Source organism: Lissotriton vulgaris, chromosome 5 (assembly GCF_964263255.1).
Source record: "Lissotriton vulgaris chromosome 5, aLisVul1.2, whole genome shotgun sequence".
In the NCBI taxonomy this organism is placed as follows: Eukaryota; Metazoa; Chordata; class Amphibia; order Caudata; family Salamandridae; genus Lissotriton; species Lissotriton vulgaris.
In genome coordinates this window covers 1,039,161,155-1,039,175,309 of record NC_141693.1, presented here as the reverse complement: position 1 = coordinate 1,039,175,309, position 14,155 = coordinate 1,039,161,155, and the positions used below count along the sequence as shown (strand labels likewise).

Genomic DNA, 14,155 nt, shown 5'->3' with positions numbered 1-14,155 from the left:
TGCAAACAGCACACCAGCGTCTTGGTCTTCTTTGGGGGTGAAAGCACAACTTCACAACACCTAGAGGCTAGTCAGTCATTTCACAATATGCACTACGCTAAAGTCACAGGTTGCTTTAAAAATCATTACAGAAACAGCTGGAAAAATCAAATGATCTAACAGAATGCAACATAAAGTAAAACGTGAAGTATAATTCGGGACTGCGTCGCTGGCATGGATTCCTAAAAGGTGTCTGTCTCCAAGTCACTGTTGAGAAATCGGTGTGCGTTTTAGCCTGTAAAGTCAAGAGCATGAATTTAAAGTTAAAATTCTGGTCACCTTCATTTTACGTTCGATAGGGGTTCGTTTCAAAGTTGACCTACAGATCCGGGTCACTTGATAGGCAGTTTTAAAGCAAAACTTAGCTCTCTATGAATTTCTTGGCGTGTCTGCTCAATAGTACATTTACATTAGCATGCACTTCTGGTTAAGCCCTGGTAGGTTAACGGCTGAATTGTGGAAAGAGTTTCGGTGAAACTGAAAACACGGTAGCTGCTCTCTTAACCAATACAACAAACCCAGAGAAACCTCAATGGGGAATTGAGCAGGTGGGAAAACATCCAAATAACATTCCAAAGCCCCGGAGGACTTTATATGCCTTTTTCCCAACCCTACCCGCAAGCGTCGTTATATCAACACTTGTTGCTCAAGTTTCGGGAGGCGGGGCCTTCCTACCTGACTGACACACGCTCTTCCTGTTGAGTTTTAGCAATGCCCGGAAGAAGGAGGAGCCGTGCTCGCACACCTAGACCTGTCCTCCCTATTGGACCCGGAAGTTGGCGCCGTCGTGAGCGCGCTTCGGTTTCGGCCACTACTCGAGCACACTCCATCTGTGACCAAGGCTTGGCCCGTGGCTTTTTTGCGCTGGTGCCGCGTTCACAGTATTAACTTCCCGAACCTGCCACTCCTATAAATTGGGCCCGCGCGGAGGACGGCACCTGTAGGGCGTCGGTGCCCGCAAGACTTCCGCCATGGAATCTTCAATTGGGCCTCAAGCCGTTCTTTGCCTACTTATATTAAGTTTCTCCGGTAAGTTAAGGATAGAGTGCTTCCGCGATCGTCCTGGAAAGAAGCACGGGGCGACAATGTATTTGAGGTCACAGGCTTTCCGGTCTCGCGATTTGATTGGGGTTACTTTTAGTGTTACTTTGAGGAGAAGGCATTAGTGTGGGGTGTACAAGGTGGCGACAGCCACACTGCTACACTATCATTTGCGATTCAGGGATTCGCCTTCATTTGAATTTGAATGAAAACCACGTTTCTCAAGGCGCGTGAATGGAATTAAATTTGAATATGGGAAGCCTTTCTGAAAATGCATGTGGTACAGCTGCGATTTTACTAATATTGCATTCGGTATTTGGTAGTTTGTATACGGGTATGCCCTTATTCATTATCCTTAAGTCACGAGTTGGGCGATTTTATTTAGTTCACTTCTCTATGACTGAAAGACTTTTTATACCCATGAAACTCATTTTGAAGGACCCGGTTCTCATGACGCATTAAGGTAGCTTGTTAAATATATTCTGATTTGATGGTCTCTGATTTCAAAGTCGGTGTCAACGCTGTTAGTTGTGATTTATATTGGTACTAACGCCTGAAAGCACATTTAAACTTTAAATAATATGATTAGAAATGTAATATGCAAAATTATTCGTTTTTTTTACGTTTATGAAAGTGTGTGGTAGTCTCTGAGTTGGTGCCTACAGAGAGCAGTACCCTGAGCTACAATAATACTGCTGATCGTGATTAGAACATTATTTTGCCATTATCCCATTATCATTGATACATTTCAATAACATGAGTCAGCCGTGCTCCTGTTGGACGAGAAGAGGCTTTTTGTTATTGTTGCAGAAATGTAGCCAATGAGTCAACTCAGTTTTTTGTGAAGTTGTTCTGTGGTCAGAGTTGCAGAGGCAGCGTTTCGTGTTTCAGGTGCCCTTAGACTGAGATTCGCATCTCTCAGGGCAAGACCTGGTTGAGTTTTGGGAGGAAGGATATGGTTGTCTTTTTCTGTTGAAAATGTGTTTTCATTTTATGCTGCATCGTCTAGGCCTCAGTATGGTTGGAACGCTTGTTCTCAGGACACAGGTAATCCAGAGTTCCTGGGCCACATATTAAGATGGTTCAGCGACTTGAAGTTCACCAGTGGTATCTATACAATGGAAGCATAAAGAATTTGAATCCGTCAGGGCAGGTTTAGGAGTCGGTGAACTAAGTTGCAGTAAATTACGTAATAATAAAATGTTATTTCCAGCATTTAGAAAAGGCTTGAGTGTGCTGAAAAGATTCATATAATGCCAAGTTTTTATTATTAGTGAGGGGCAACTTAAGTTACAAAGGGGTAGCAGATTTGAGACCCATGTGCGAGTGTGTGTAGCTGTTGCTCATGGTTTGACTCATTTAGAATATAACTTCTAGAATGTCTGAATCACTGGTGCGTTGCATTCTGTAATTTCCAATAAAACCCTGTAGTCCTTTGTCGACTTAAGTTGCACCTCTCCAGGAACGTGACTTACAACATTTGGGTGTATTATTGCTTTTGGATCTTGACCAAACTGACTTACGTTTGGGTTGGACCATGTGTGAGAACAGTAAGCAAACACAATTAAATGTTGTCTAGGATGGTTAAGTAGTTTAGATAATTGAAAGCATTTCATCCATCGCTTTCTTTGTTTCTTGTACTCCAATGTCTATAAACTGGAGCTCCGTGTATATGCTCGGTGAGTCACGTGATGATGAACGTATCCTTGCTGGGTTGCATTTTTTACATGCATGCAGGTACTCGTAAAGACCGCGATTATGAGTCAGTGGATGCTTGTGTATTGTGTTCCGTTTCTAGCTGAACACCATTCTCACTACCTTATTTGTTCAAATTGTATCTAATGTAAATGTGCAAAGACTCTCTGAATTGTATCTTCTTGAAACAGCAATGGTCACACTTAGACTGAGTTGGTACTTTTGTGTCCATTCATCCAGCTTTCCACAATTAAGGAGCAGTTACCACTTACCGTCTTTGTTGCTTGCAGTTTTACTTGTCTGCTTAAGTTAGTGTCGTCTCAAGGAATTCTAATGCTTGAAATACAGGCAGGGAATTTCTCGTCCAGTGAAATTCATCCTCACTGTTAAATACCTGCGGCGATTTAGTGGCATTCCTACAGTTATCACTGTTGGAATGCCACAGAATACTACTTGCAGATGTGGTTATATTGAAAGTAGAATTCCCTTAATTGAAGTCAGTTTTGTGAAGTCGCTAGAATTGGAAAGTGCTCTCCAGTGAGGTTGGCTATATCTGCACAAGAAGATGATTTACCCCCAGAAAACCTTCGTGTATACCCAACTAGCACAAAGGGCATGGCAGACAATGGAATACTGTGCCACAGCAGCCCATAGCTGTCTGCCTTTTGATTATTAAAGGTAAGAAGACCTACGTATTTAATGTGTGGTATGGTTGGTGTTGCTGGTTTCACATTTAAGTGAGCATGCTGTGTCACAGACGTCTCTTCTGACCAGGAAGGCTATCCCCCTGCCCCTACTTGGACACTAACCAAATGTCCCTGCTTTTTAACTATGTTCAGAATAACGACTTTCTCTGACTGTTTTCAAACCTAGTATCTTTTATACAGACAAACAAAAAAAATGAGGTATTGATTGCAAACAAACGAGTTGTAGTTTTGAGGGTTCTTTCAAATGAATAATTCCATGACATTTACCTTAACGACGTGGGAGCAAAATATTAAATAGAGAGTGGGGGACATACAGACATCACTCTTGTTCACACACGTTTAAATGAATGATTATCTGTACTGAATTACTGTACTTCAGTTTGTTGCATTCATGCTTTTGATCAGTCTTATGAAAGGTTGAGTGTCGAATATTTAGATGCTAATCTAAAGAGTCTTTTCTGAAGCAAGACTACTTCACCTTTAATGTCTCAATGAAAAAGCTACATCATTGTGTTCTCCGATGACCTGACGAAAGGAGCATTGTGGATTTAATAATTGTGAACATGTAACTAAAGAGTAAGCACTCTGAATCAAGCTCTCAGTCATTTTGTGGTATTTGTAACTACGGGGCAGACAGTGGGAGCTAACCATAAATGCTTGATAGGCTACTAAGACAAGGCAAAAAGCGTTGCCACCTTCTCCTCTAGCCCTTGCACCCATGTGAAAGTCTCTGGGCATGTGAAAGTTACTAGCCCGTCTGTGGGCTATGCTACAAGGACTGATCGGTATGGAGACTGCTCCAGGACGTCCAAAAAACCGAGGTGGGTGATTTTGTCATCCCCAACCCTAAACTTGGTACTTATGAGTCGGAGAATACAATGGTGTAGCTACAAATCTTAATTCTACATTGAAAGAAAAGGGAACCGAAATTGTAGTGCTAATTAGAGCTATCAGTATAACTCCCTCAGGGAGTGGGAGGAGTTAATTGATTGCCACATATTTTCCCCGACTGGTATCTATGGAGTAAAGGAATGGCAACCAAACTGTTTACAACAAATGCAAATAAATATGAATCCCTGTTCTTTTCTGTTAGCCCCATGGTTGGGGGTCGTGTCAAGTCCAGAATGTAAATCCTCGCCCACCTAGTGTCATGCTCTCCATCGAGCACTGAAAATTTAACCTGTGTAGTGTAAATTCTTTACATTACCTTGTTCTTCTTTACAATGCAGTCAACCCGAACTGTAAACTGTCCTGGTACTTGTTGTCATGCTAGTATCTCCACAGAAAATGAAAAATACACTGTGTGCCTAAAATGTTTACTCATCTCTCACTTTTCGCATGATTTAAAACCTATTTAAAGGTTCCAACAGGAGCATACATGTCTAACAATGCATAATTCTGGCAACATTATGCGGAGTCCCGGCTGGCTATAAAACCTGGAGTGATGCATTATCATGTTTATCAGCAGTGTCAAGCTATGTTTTTTTAAATAGCACCGCGTCTTCTAGTCGTAAGATCTTTTCCAACAAGTGACAAGCTATGACACGTGCTCTCTCCCTCGCCCTCCAGAAACTGAGCTCTTTCAAGCCAGTCATATCCTTCCTCTAAAGTCTAAAGCAAAGGCATCGGATGCAAATGGGGTCACCCCATTTGCATCAGCTTTGAGGGTTTCCCCTGAGTGACCAAATATCTGGCAGAGGGTTGCATGATTCTTGGCTTGAGTCCACCAAAAGATGATGCTGGACATGTTCAGGGGATCAACCTTGTTGGGGGTTCCGGCGGGTGGTTTCACATTCTTGCACTTGACCGCCGCATCCAAGAAACTGCCAAATATAGGTACTCCGATGGACCATCTTCCACTCACTAAATAGTCAAATTACAATGTTACAACTATAATGTAAGAGACTTAAATAACCCTGCAAAATTAGAATGCCTACTCAGAACTTGCATTGCTAAACCCTGATGTGCGTCTTTCACAGGAGACCGCCTGATTCCCTCTGGCCATGCTTGCCAGCGATTCAAGATCTACCCACCAATATTTCTTCCTCTTTTGGGAAGAGGACAGTAGAGTTTACAATTCTCGCAAAAGGAGGCTGTGGGTTTGATTGTTTGGTGCAGCAATGACTTTGGGAATGCAGAAAGTTTACCTTGCATGCCATGGTATAGTATTCCCACTGTTCGGCCACCCTTAAAGGTTACACACAGGTTGACCACTTGTTCCTACAAAGATCTACTACCCATGATCCTGGAAGCCAATTAGGGGCTCATGACCCTTTCTGACCATGGTCCACTGTCCTGCATTTTGGAATTACCCACTTTTAAAAGCAGACCAGGGCGTCCCTGGTGATTAAATGAAGTTTTATAAGACCAGTTGGTAGTCATTAGCAAAAGTATTGCAAGTCCTGATATTAGAACAAACTGCCCAACCCACCATTGTCATCTCTCCTGATTACCAACCCCCATTGAACTGTGAGCCTGAGCCGGGGTCAGCTCTTAGCACCTTCACTATTAATGAACTTTCTGGTACACTGGACTGTGAACCAATTAAGCAAGATTTGTCGGTTGCCCAGGTTAAAATCCTCTCTTGGAACGTGGCGGGTCTTAAGAATAAACTGCCCATCCCAGAGTGGGGCTCCTTTATGGCCTCACATGATATCTGTATGTTGCAGGAAACCTGGGCCTTACAAGAAAGTAGGGTTCAGGGCTTTGCAACATACGACATCCTGGCAAGCATGGGTGAGAGGGGTAGGCCTTCGGGTGGGCTGTCTATATGGGTTGGTACACATCTTGGTGCTAAGGCATCTCAAATTCCAACCAACTCAATGGACGTGCAGTGCGTGTTGAGTATGTTAAATGGGCCGGACATTGCCTTGATCAATGTATATTCAAGGCCAGTTAGGCGAGGTCTCGAGTCAGAGGCTATTGAGACCTTGTTAACCTTCATCCAATCGATTGATCCATCCACCGTGTTAATCCTGGGTGGAGACTTTAACTGTCACTTTGAGCCACTCATGGACCCGAATTTGAGCAATCCAGATGAGGTTGACTTGCTGTGGGCTATTCCTGACCCATTGATTACCCTGGTGAAGGCTTGGACCCCTTTGGTTCTACAATTGCAGTCATTCTCGCTAGTGACATCATTGCGAGCCTGTAATGGGAGGGTGGAGCCTGACAAACCAGGGAAAAACACGTTTTAATCGATTAAAAAAACCAGTACCTCAGTACCCAATTATATATTCATCGAGGCCAGGCATTGGGACAGGCTGCACTAGTTCAGGGTCATTGAAAGATCTGACAGTGATCATAATGCTTTGGTCCTGTCACTTAAACCGGGGAGCTTTGGGTTGAAATGTCAAACTCCGGCTGAAGATTTCACCATTGTGCCTTTTAATAATAACAAACTGTAGGCGCAGGGTTAAATGGCCAGATCTTCAGATGTCCACTAGTAAACTTGCCGAATTATGAGTCTGTTATCCCATTCATTGAAGACATGGGGAAATCCGGCCACCTAGGCAGGGCATCTGAAATACACATCCAACTGGTTGCCGCACTCGAAGACATTCTGTATCCGGTGAGAAAGCCAAAATACCCTCGAACAATAATACTTAGATGGTATAACGCCTCCTGCAGGAAGGCCAAAAAAGCCCTTCTCATAGCAATAAAAACCAACAACAGGGAGGAAATTAGGGCCCATTGCATCATGTACAAAAAGGCAATCTGTGATGCCAAGAAGGAATGGGAGGCCTCTACGTGGGAGGAATTGGGATCCGCGCTAAGCGCCAATGACTGTAAATCATTCTGGTCCATAGTTGCAACAAGACTTAGTGGGCATACCCCTGCACTTGCTCCGAATATAGCCCCTTCAATTTGGGAAAGCCATTTTTGTGATCTCTATGGCATCCATGAGCCTGATGAAAAGCCTGTTACTGTCCTCGAACCACAGCAGCCTGTAAGCATTAGTGGGGCTGAGCAGGGACGGTTATCTACAGTTCCCTTATGCCCCGCCCCAGTTGAATTTTTCACCCTGGCTGAGGTAGAGACAGCCATAGGCAAATTGATTCCAAACAAAGCTCCAGGTTTGGACAAATTGCCAGGGGATTTGTTTAGGACACAACCGAAAATCTGGGCCCCCTATTTGGTTCTTCTGTTAAATGGTATTCTACAGGGAGATGACTTGCCACCTACCTGGTTAGGGGCTGAAATCGTGCCTATCTTAAAGGGTTGTCCATTAACACCTTCTAATTATAGGCCGATCAGCCTAATTGATACATCCCAAAAGTTGATGGGGAGGGTCATCCTTGATAGGATTTTAGGGTGGATTGAGGATAATGGGATACTGTCCATACTCCAGGCAGGTTTTAGGTCTGGCACCTCCACTCTAGACCAAATATTTTGCCTGCAGGTCCTATACTGGAAGACAGCCAAGGTGGAGGGTGGCAGCCTCTACCTCAGAGGTCTTCAAACTTTTTGATGCCGAGACCCCCTTGTAAAACCTTTTTAGGGGTAAGGACCCCCTTCTGACAAAAGTTTCTAGAAACTGGTACTCCTCATCATCATCTTTTGACAACCATAAATGCGCCTGTTAGACCTCATCACATCCATCCATCATTCATCCACCCACACTTTCACACATCCATCCATCCTTTCATCCTTCCATCCATTCATCCATCCATCCTTCATCCATCCACCCTTTCATCTTTCCATCCATACATTCATATATCCATCCTTTACCCATCCACCCTTCCGTCCATCCACCCATCATTCATCCACCCACCTTTTCACACATCCATCCATCATTCATCCATGCAACCTTTTATCCATCCATACATCCATCCACCCTTTCATACTCCCATCCATACATGCATCCTTAATTCATCCACCCTTTCATCGATACATCCATCCACCCACCCTTTCATCCATCCATCCACCCACCCATCATTCATCCTCCCACCTTTTCACACATCCATCCATGCATCATTCATCCATGCAACCTTTTATCCATCCATACATCTACCCTTCATCCATCTATTCTTCACCCATCCACCCTTTCATCCTTACATCCATACATCCATCCTTCATCCATCCACCCTTTCATCCTTCCATTCATACATCAATCCATTACCCATCCACCCTTTCATCCATCCACCCACATTTTTACACATCCATCCATCATTCATCCATGCAACCTTTTATCCATCCATACATCCATGCACCCTTTCATCCTCCCATTCATACATCTATCCATCATCCATCCACCCTTTCATCCATCCACCCACCCACCCTTTCATCCATCCATCCACCCATCATTTATCCCCCACCTTTTCACACATCCATCCATGTATCATTCATCCATGCAATCTTTTATCCATCCATACATCCATTCTTCATCCACCCACCCTTTCATCCATCCATCCACCCATCATTCATCCCCCACCTTTTCACACATCCATCCATGCATCATTCATCCATGCAACCTTTTATCCATCCATACATCCATCCATCCTTCATCCGTCCACCCTTTCATCCTTCCTTCCATCCATCCACCCTTTCATCCATCCATCCATCCTTCATCCGTCCACCCTTTCATCCTTACATCCATACATCTATCCTTCATCCATCTATCTTTCACCCATCCAACCTTTCATCCTTACATCCATACATCCATCCTTCATCCATCCACCCTTTCATCCTTCCATCCATACATCCATCCTTTACCCATCCACCCTTCCATCCATCCACCCATCATTCGTCCACCCACTTTTTCACACATCCATCCAACATTCATCCATGCAACCTTTTATCCATACATATATCCATCCACCCATTCATCCTCCCATCCATACATCGATCCATCATCCATCCACCCTTTCATCTATCCACCCACACACCCTTTCATCCATCCACCCATCATCCATCCCCCCACCTTTTCACACATCCATCCATGCATCATTCATCCATGCAATCTTTTATCCATCCATACATCCATCGTTCATCCATCCACCCTTTCATCCATCCATTCACCCATCATTCATCCACCCATCTTTTCACACATCCATCCATCCATCATTCATCCATGCAACCTTTTATCCATCCATACATCCTTCATCCAGCTACCATTTCATCCTTCCTTCCATCGACCCTTTCATCCATCCATCCTTTCATCCATCCACCCTTTCATCCACCCATTCATCATTCATCCACCCACCTTTTCACACATCCATCCATCCTTCATCCTTACACCCATCCATCCACCCATCATTCATTCACCCACCTTTTCTGTGCCTTTCTCATGGGGGAGGGGGGGTCAGTATCTCTCTTCCTGTTTTTCCTTCTTTCCCGATCCTGGGAGGGCATCTCTGTGCCTCCCTGCTGGGGGCGGGGGATGTGTCCCGGGACCCACAGCTCCAGGCGCGCAATATCCATTGACCTCAAAGGGCAGGCTACACTACAGCCTGCTCCCCCAGCCCCCCTCCCCCACTTCCCCCAGCTCGAAACGGCTTCAGGGACACACACAGCCACACCAGAGTACTTGACAAGTCTTTTACTTGTTAATGAGGCTTCGATGTTTTTCACACCTCGGTGTGAATTAGGCCTCGCCATGAGCACCCTCATCAGCCCAAGCTAGGGACAGAATCTGCGACCCCCTTCAAAGGACTCCACGACCCCCCTGGGGGTCGCGCCCCACAGATTGAAGACCTCTGCTCTACCTTGTGTTTGTGGACCTGCGGGCAGCTTTTGACCTAGTTCCACGGAAAAAATTGGGGAGAGTGCTAGCAGACTTTTTATTTTATTTATTTGCAGGTTTGTATCGCGCTGGCTTCACTCCCGAAGGAGTATCTCCGCGCCTTTGGCTTCTACCAAGAATTAAGCAGAAGGGATGTTAGAAGCTGTTGTAGTCTACTGTTTAAACAAGGTTTTCAGCATTTTCCTAAAAGGGAGGTGATCTGCACATAGTCTGAGGGATAGTGGGAGACTGTTCCAGAGAGAGGGTCCGGCTATTGATCGTGTTTTTGCTCCATGTCGAGCCTTCTTTGCTCTGGGTACACACAGAAGGCCTTGTTCACTAGATCTAAGAATCCGAGATGGTATATAAGGTATACATTTAGTGGCCAGATATGCAGGACCCATTCCATTTAAGCTTTTGTGGATGGTACAGCATACCTTGAACTTGGCCCTTTGTCTGACAGGTAACCAGTGTAGTTTTGTCAGCAGAGGTTTAGAAGGCGTGCGGGGAGGGGCATTCAGAACCAGGCGAGCCGCCGTGTTCTGGGCCACTTGAAGTCTGTTCATAACTCCCTCGTTGGCAGACAGGAGTAAGCCGTTCCAGTAGTCCAGGCGACTCAGGACAAGCGCCTGGACCAGCGTTTTCCTCGGAGTATCAGGTAATAATGGGAAGATTTTCCGCAGCATACTGATTACATGAAAACAGGCTCCCACCACCTGGTTGCCATGTTGTTTGAGAGTGAGCTCCTGATCTAATCGGACACCCAAGTTCTTAACAGTTTGTTTGGGCTTGGGCACTGGGCCGAGATCTTGTGGCCACCATTCTGGGGTCCAGACTTGGGTGTCCCGCCCTATTTGTTAGCCATTCTTTCTAGGCTTCATGAAAACAACTTTGCCCAGGTGAGGTGTGGCGCGCAAGGCAAACTCGCAGATCAATTTCCTGTTCAAAAAGGAGTTCGCCAAGGGTGCGTATTGGCGCCAACGCTATTCAGCCTCTACATAAATGTCCTCGTGGAACACCGGAATGGTGTGGAAAATAATGACGCCCCTACATTAGCCACAGGTAGAGTGCCCGCTCTGATGTTCGCAGACGACACCTTGCTGTTGTCTAGAACATCATCGGGCATTCAGAGAATACTTGATGGTTTTGTGGAGTTCTGCGACCTTCGGGGGCTGGAAATCAATTTAGGTAAAACTAAATTTATGAATTTTAACCCTCCGAAGCGCGTACACCCAAATCCTGTTTTACATGGTACTCACCTTGAAAGGGTTACAACGTTTGTTTATTTGGGTGTCACGTTAACTGAGAATTTTGGTTGGAATATGCAGATCGCCAAATCCACACTCAAGGTATCCCAGCTAGCGGGGGACATCAGCAAGGTTTCCAGGGTATCTACTTTCAGGCCGGCGTCCCCAGCCCTAGAGATATATTGCCGGCAGGCTAGGCCGGCAGCGACCTATGGGGCTGAACTTTGGGGGCACAAGCAGATAACTAATCTTAAAAGGGTGGAGCAGTCTTGAAATTTAGTTGGGTTACCACCTAGCACGCCATTGACCCCTCTTAGATTCGGCCTTGGCATGCTGCCAATAGAGGAGATCACCAGTGCTAGACCAATTAATAATAACACCTCTTATATAGCGCCTGGTTACACTAGGAACAGTGTGTCCCCGCGCTTAGAAACAAGTTCCCCAGCACTAAACCCCAAAACAAAAGCCACTAAGGGAGAGGTCAGGAGAAAATTAAGCTTTGGGAAAGAGGTGAGTTTTCAGCCTACGCCTAAAGCTAACTTCTGATGGCTCCATCCGGAGCTCAATGGGGAGGTCATTCCATTGTTTGCTAGCCAAATATCTGAAGGACCGACCCCCCCCCCCCCCCCCCCCCCCATCCGTGCCCGCTGAATTCTGGGTACCTGAAAGAGCATACGCCCCTGAGATCTTAGAGGACGATTGGGGTGATATTTGGTAAGTAGCTCTTTCAGATAGGTAGGCTCTCCCTCATAGGCAATACGGTGGGTCATACACACGCTCTTGAAGATAATGCGTTCCCGTATAGGGAGCCAATGGAGTTGGGCTAGAGCTTGTTTCCATGAAGATCTTCTTGAGAGGTTGAGAGCTAGTCTCGCTGCCGCGTTTTGGACACACTGTAGCCTATGCAAACCTTTCCTACTCAAGCCTAAATACAATGCATTACTATAGTCAAGGTGAGGCGTCACCAACGTGTGAATTAGCGTTTTCCTACTATTTGCAGGGAGCGCGTCCAGGGTCTTGCGTAGGACCTTGAGGATCCCATAGCATTTCCCTGCTATCCCTCTGGGGTGCTGTTTGAAGGATAGAGTCTCGTCCAAACTGACCCCTAAATTTTTTACCTGCTCTAATGGTTCTGGGATGGTGCCGAGTTCTTTAGGCCACCATGCCGATGACCAGATAGATCGAGAGTTCCCCAACACCAAAAGCTCAGTTTTATTCTCGTTAAGGCGTAGGCAATTGGTTTTCATCCATCCGGGTACCCCGCTCAGACATGCCGAGAAATTGGCTGAAGCCTCTTCCAGGGGCTGAGACAGTGTCACTACTAGCTGGGTGTCATCAGCATATGACACTATCTCAACCCCGTACGTCGCAACCAACTTGGCCAGGGGTGCCATATAAAGATTGAACAAAGTCGGGCTCAGAATTGAGCCCTGCGGCACCCCGTGTCTGAGCGAGCGCACCTCTGATTCTGAATTATGTATTGGAAGAGGTTGTGGTCAGTCCCTGAACTGGATGCGTACAGAGCGCAATTTTCTGAGATTTGCCTCTTAAAAACAAAAAGATCCCTTGGCATATTAGTGCTGTTAGTACCCGTTTAGGTTTTCCTGAATTATGGGAAACCCCTGAGATTTTCTGCCTCGGGATATCCAAGAATGAACTTCTTTCTCAGATACTGACGTCAAACTATCAAATATTAATGAGCTCTGCATCACTGGGTAAGCTGACATCTGAATTCCTCCTAGTTAAACCAGAACCTAAAGTCGAGGAATTTATGGACTTATTCGAACCCCCAGTTGCCCGAAAGCTGTATCTTCAGTTAAGGCATGGCACTCTTCCAGTTAGGTCTTTTACATCTAAATGGACAAATCCTAACAATGACGTTTGCCCAGCTTGCAGCTATAAAACTGAGAATGTAACCCATGTACTGTTTTTCTAAATCAGGCTTATAATAGGCAGGCAACAAAACTCTGGTTGCCGAATTTATTTTTGACAGGGTAGGTTCAAGTTGCTCCACCCCTTAAGGAGGATCTTGCAGAGAACCAGAAAGTGTTGGTTTAGGATAAACTGGAGTAAACCAGAGAGCATTACAATGGTCTAATTCTACAATCTGATAATTGGGGGGAAAGCTCTGACAGGGACCAGGTAGGCTTATCAACGTAAACCGAGGAATACAATAGACACTGAAATTAACAGTTGGCACACTCTTTCCCGGTTCGGGCATGTCACAGCTAGTAAAATGTCTCTACTAGCCAAGATACTCTATACCTTCCAAAATATGCAACTGTGTATAAACATGGAATAAAGACTGTTATTTATGATGTCCAGCTCCTACAGATGGAGTAAAGAAGGCTCTGTAGATGGCAATGCTTGATTGGTGCCAGACATAGAGGTATAAGAGTGTCCAATCTCCTTAACTACTATTTTATGGCTCACCTCCGTTTCTTCGTAGATGTGTTAAGAGGAACATTGATGAAATCGGGAGCATGATTGACCCTACTTTGAATGGGAGCTGTGCTCTCCATAGTCCCATAAATACCCAAAATGAATACCCAAAATGAACAGAAGTGCTAATTTATATACGTACACATCACAACATCATCATTAAGGATACAGGATAGAATAGGGGTGAGGAGATGCCTAGCCATGTTCCCCCTCCCGTTTATACCCCTCTGTGGCAATAAATAATTCTCTCCAGGCTAAGA

The 14,155-nt window shown here is 45.2% G+C and overlaps 1 protein-coding gene across 2 annotated transcripts in view; it reads left to right on the top strand.

Annotated features, from left to right (window-relative positions):
- The first annotated feature begins 786 nt into the window (after positions 1-786).
- LOC147711957 (lipolysis-stimulated lipoprotein receptor-like) overlaps positions 787-14,155 on the top strand; it is a 264,280-nt gene continuing 250,911 nt past the window's right edge. Inside the window, exon 1 of one of the 2 annotated variants that reach the window (XM_086922671.1) lies at positions 787-1,068. In XM_086922671.1, the coding sequence (XP_086778797.1) occupies positions 1,011-1,068 (58 nt within the window). In that variant the 5' untranslated portion in view covers positions 787-1,010. The remainder of the gene's footprint in view (positions 1,069-14,155) is intronic. The other variant, XM_086922670.1, reaches the window with a different exon arrangement.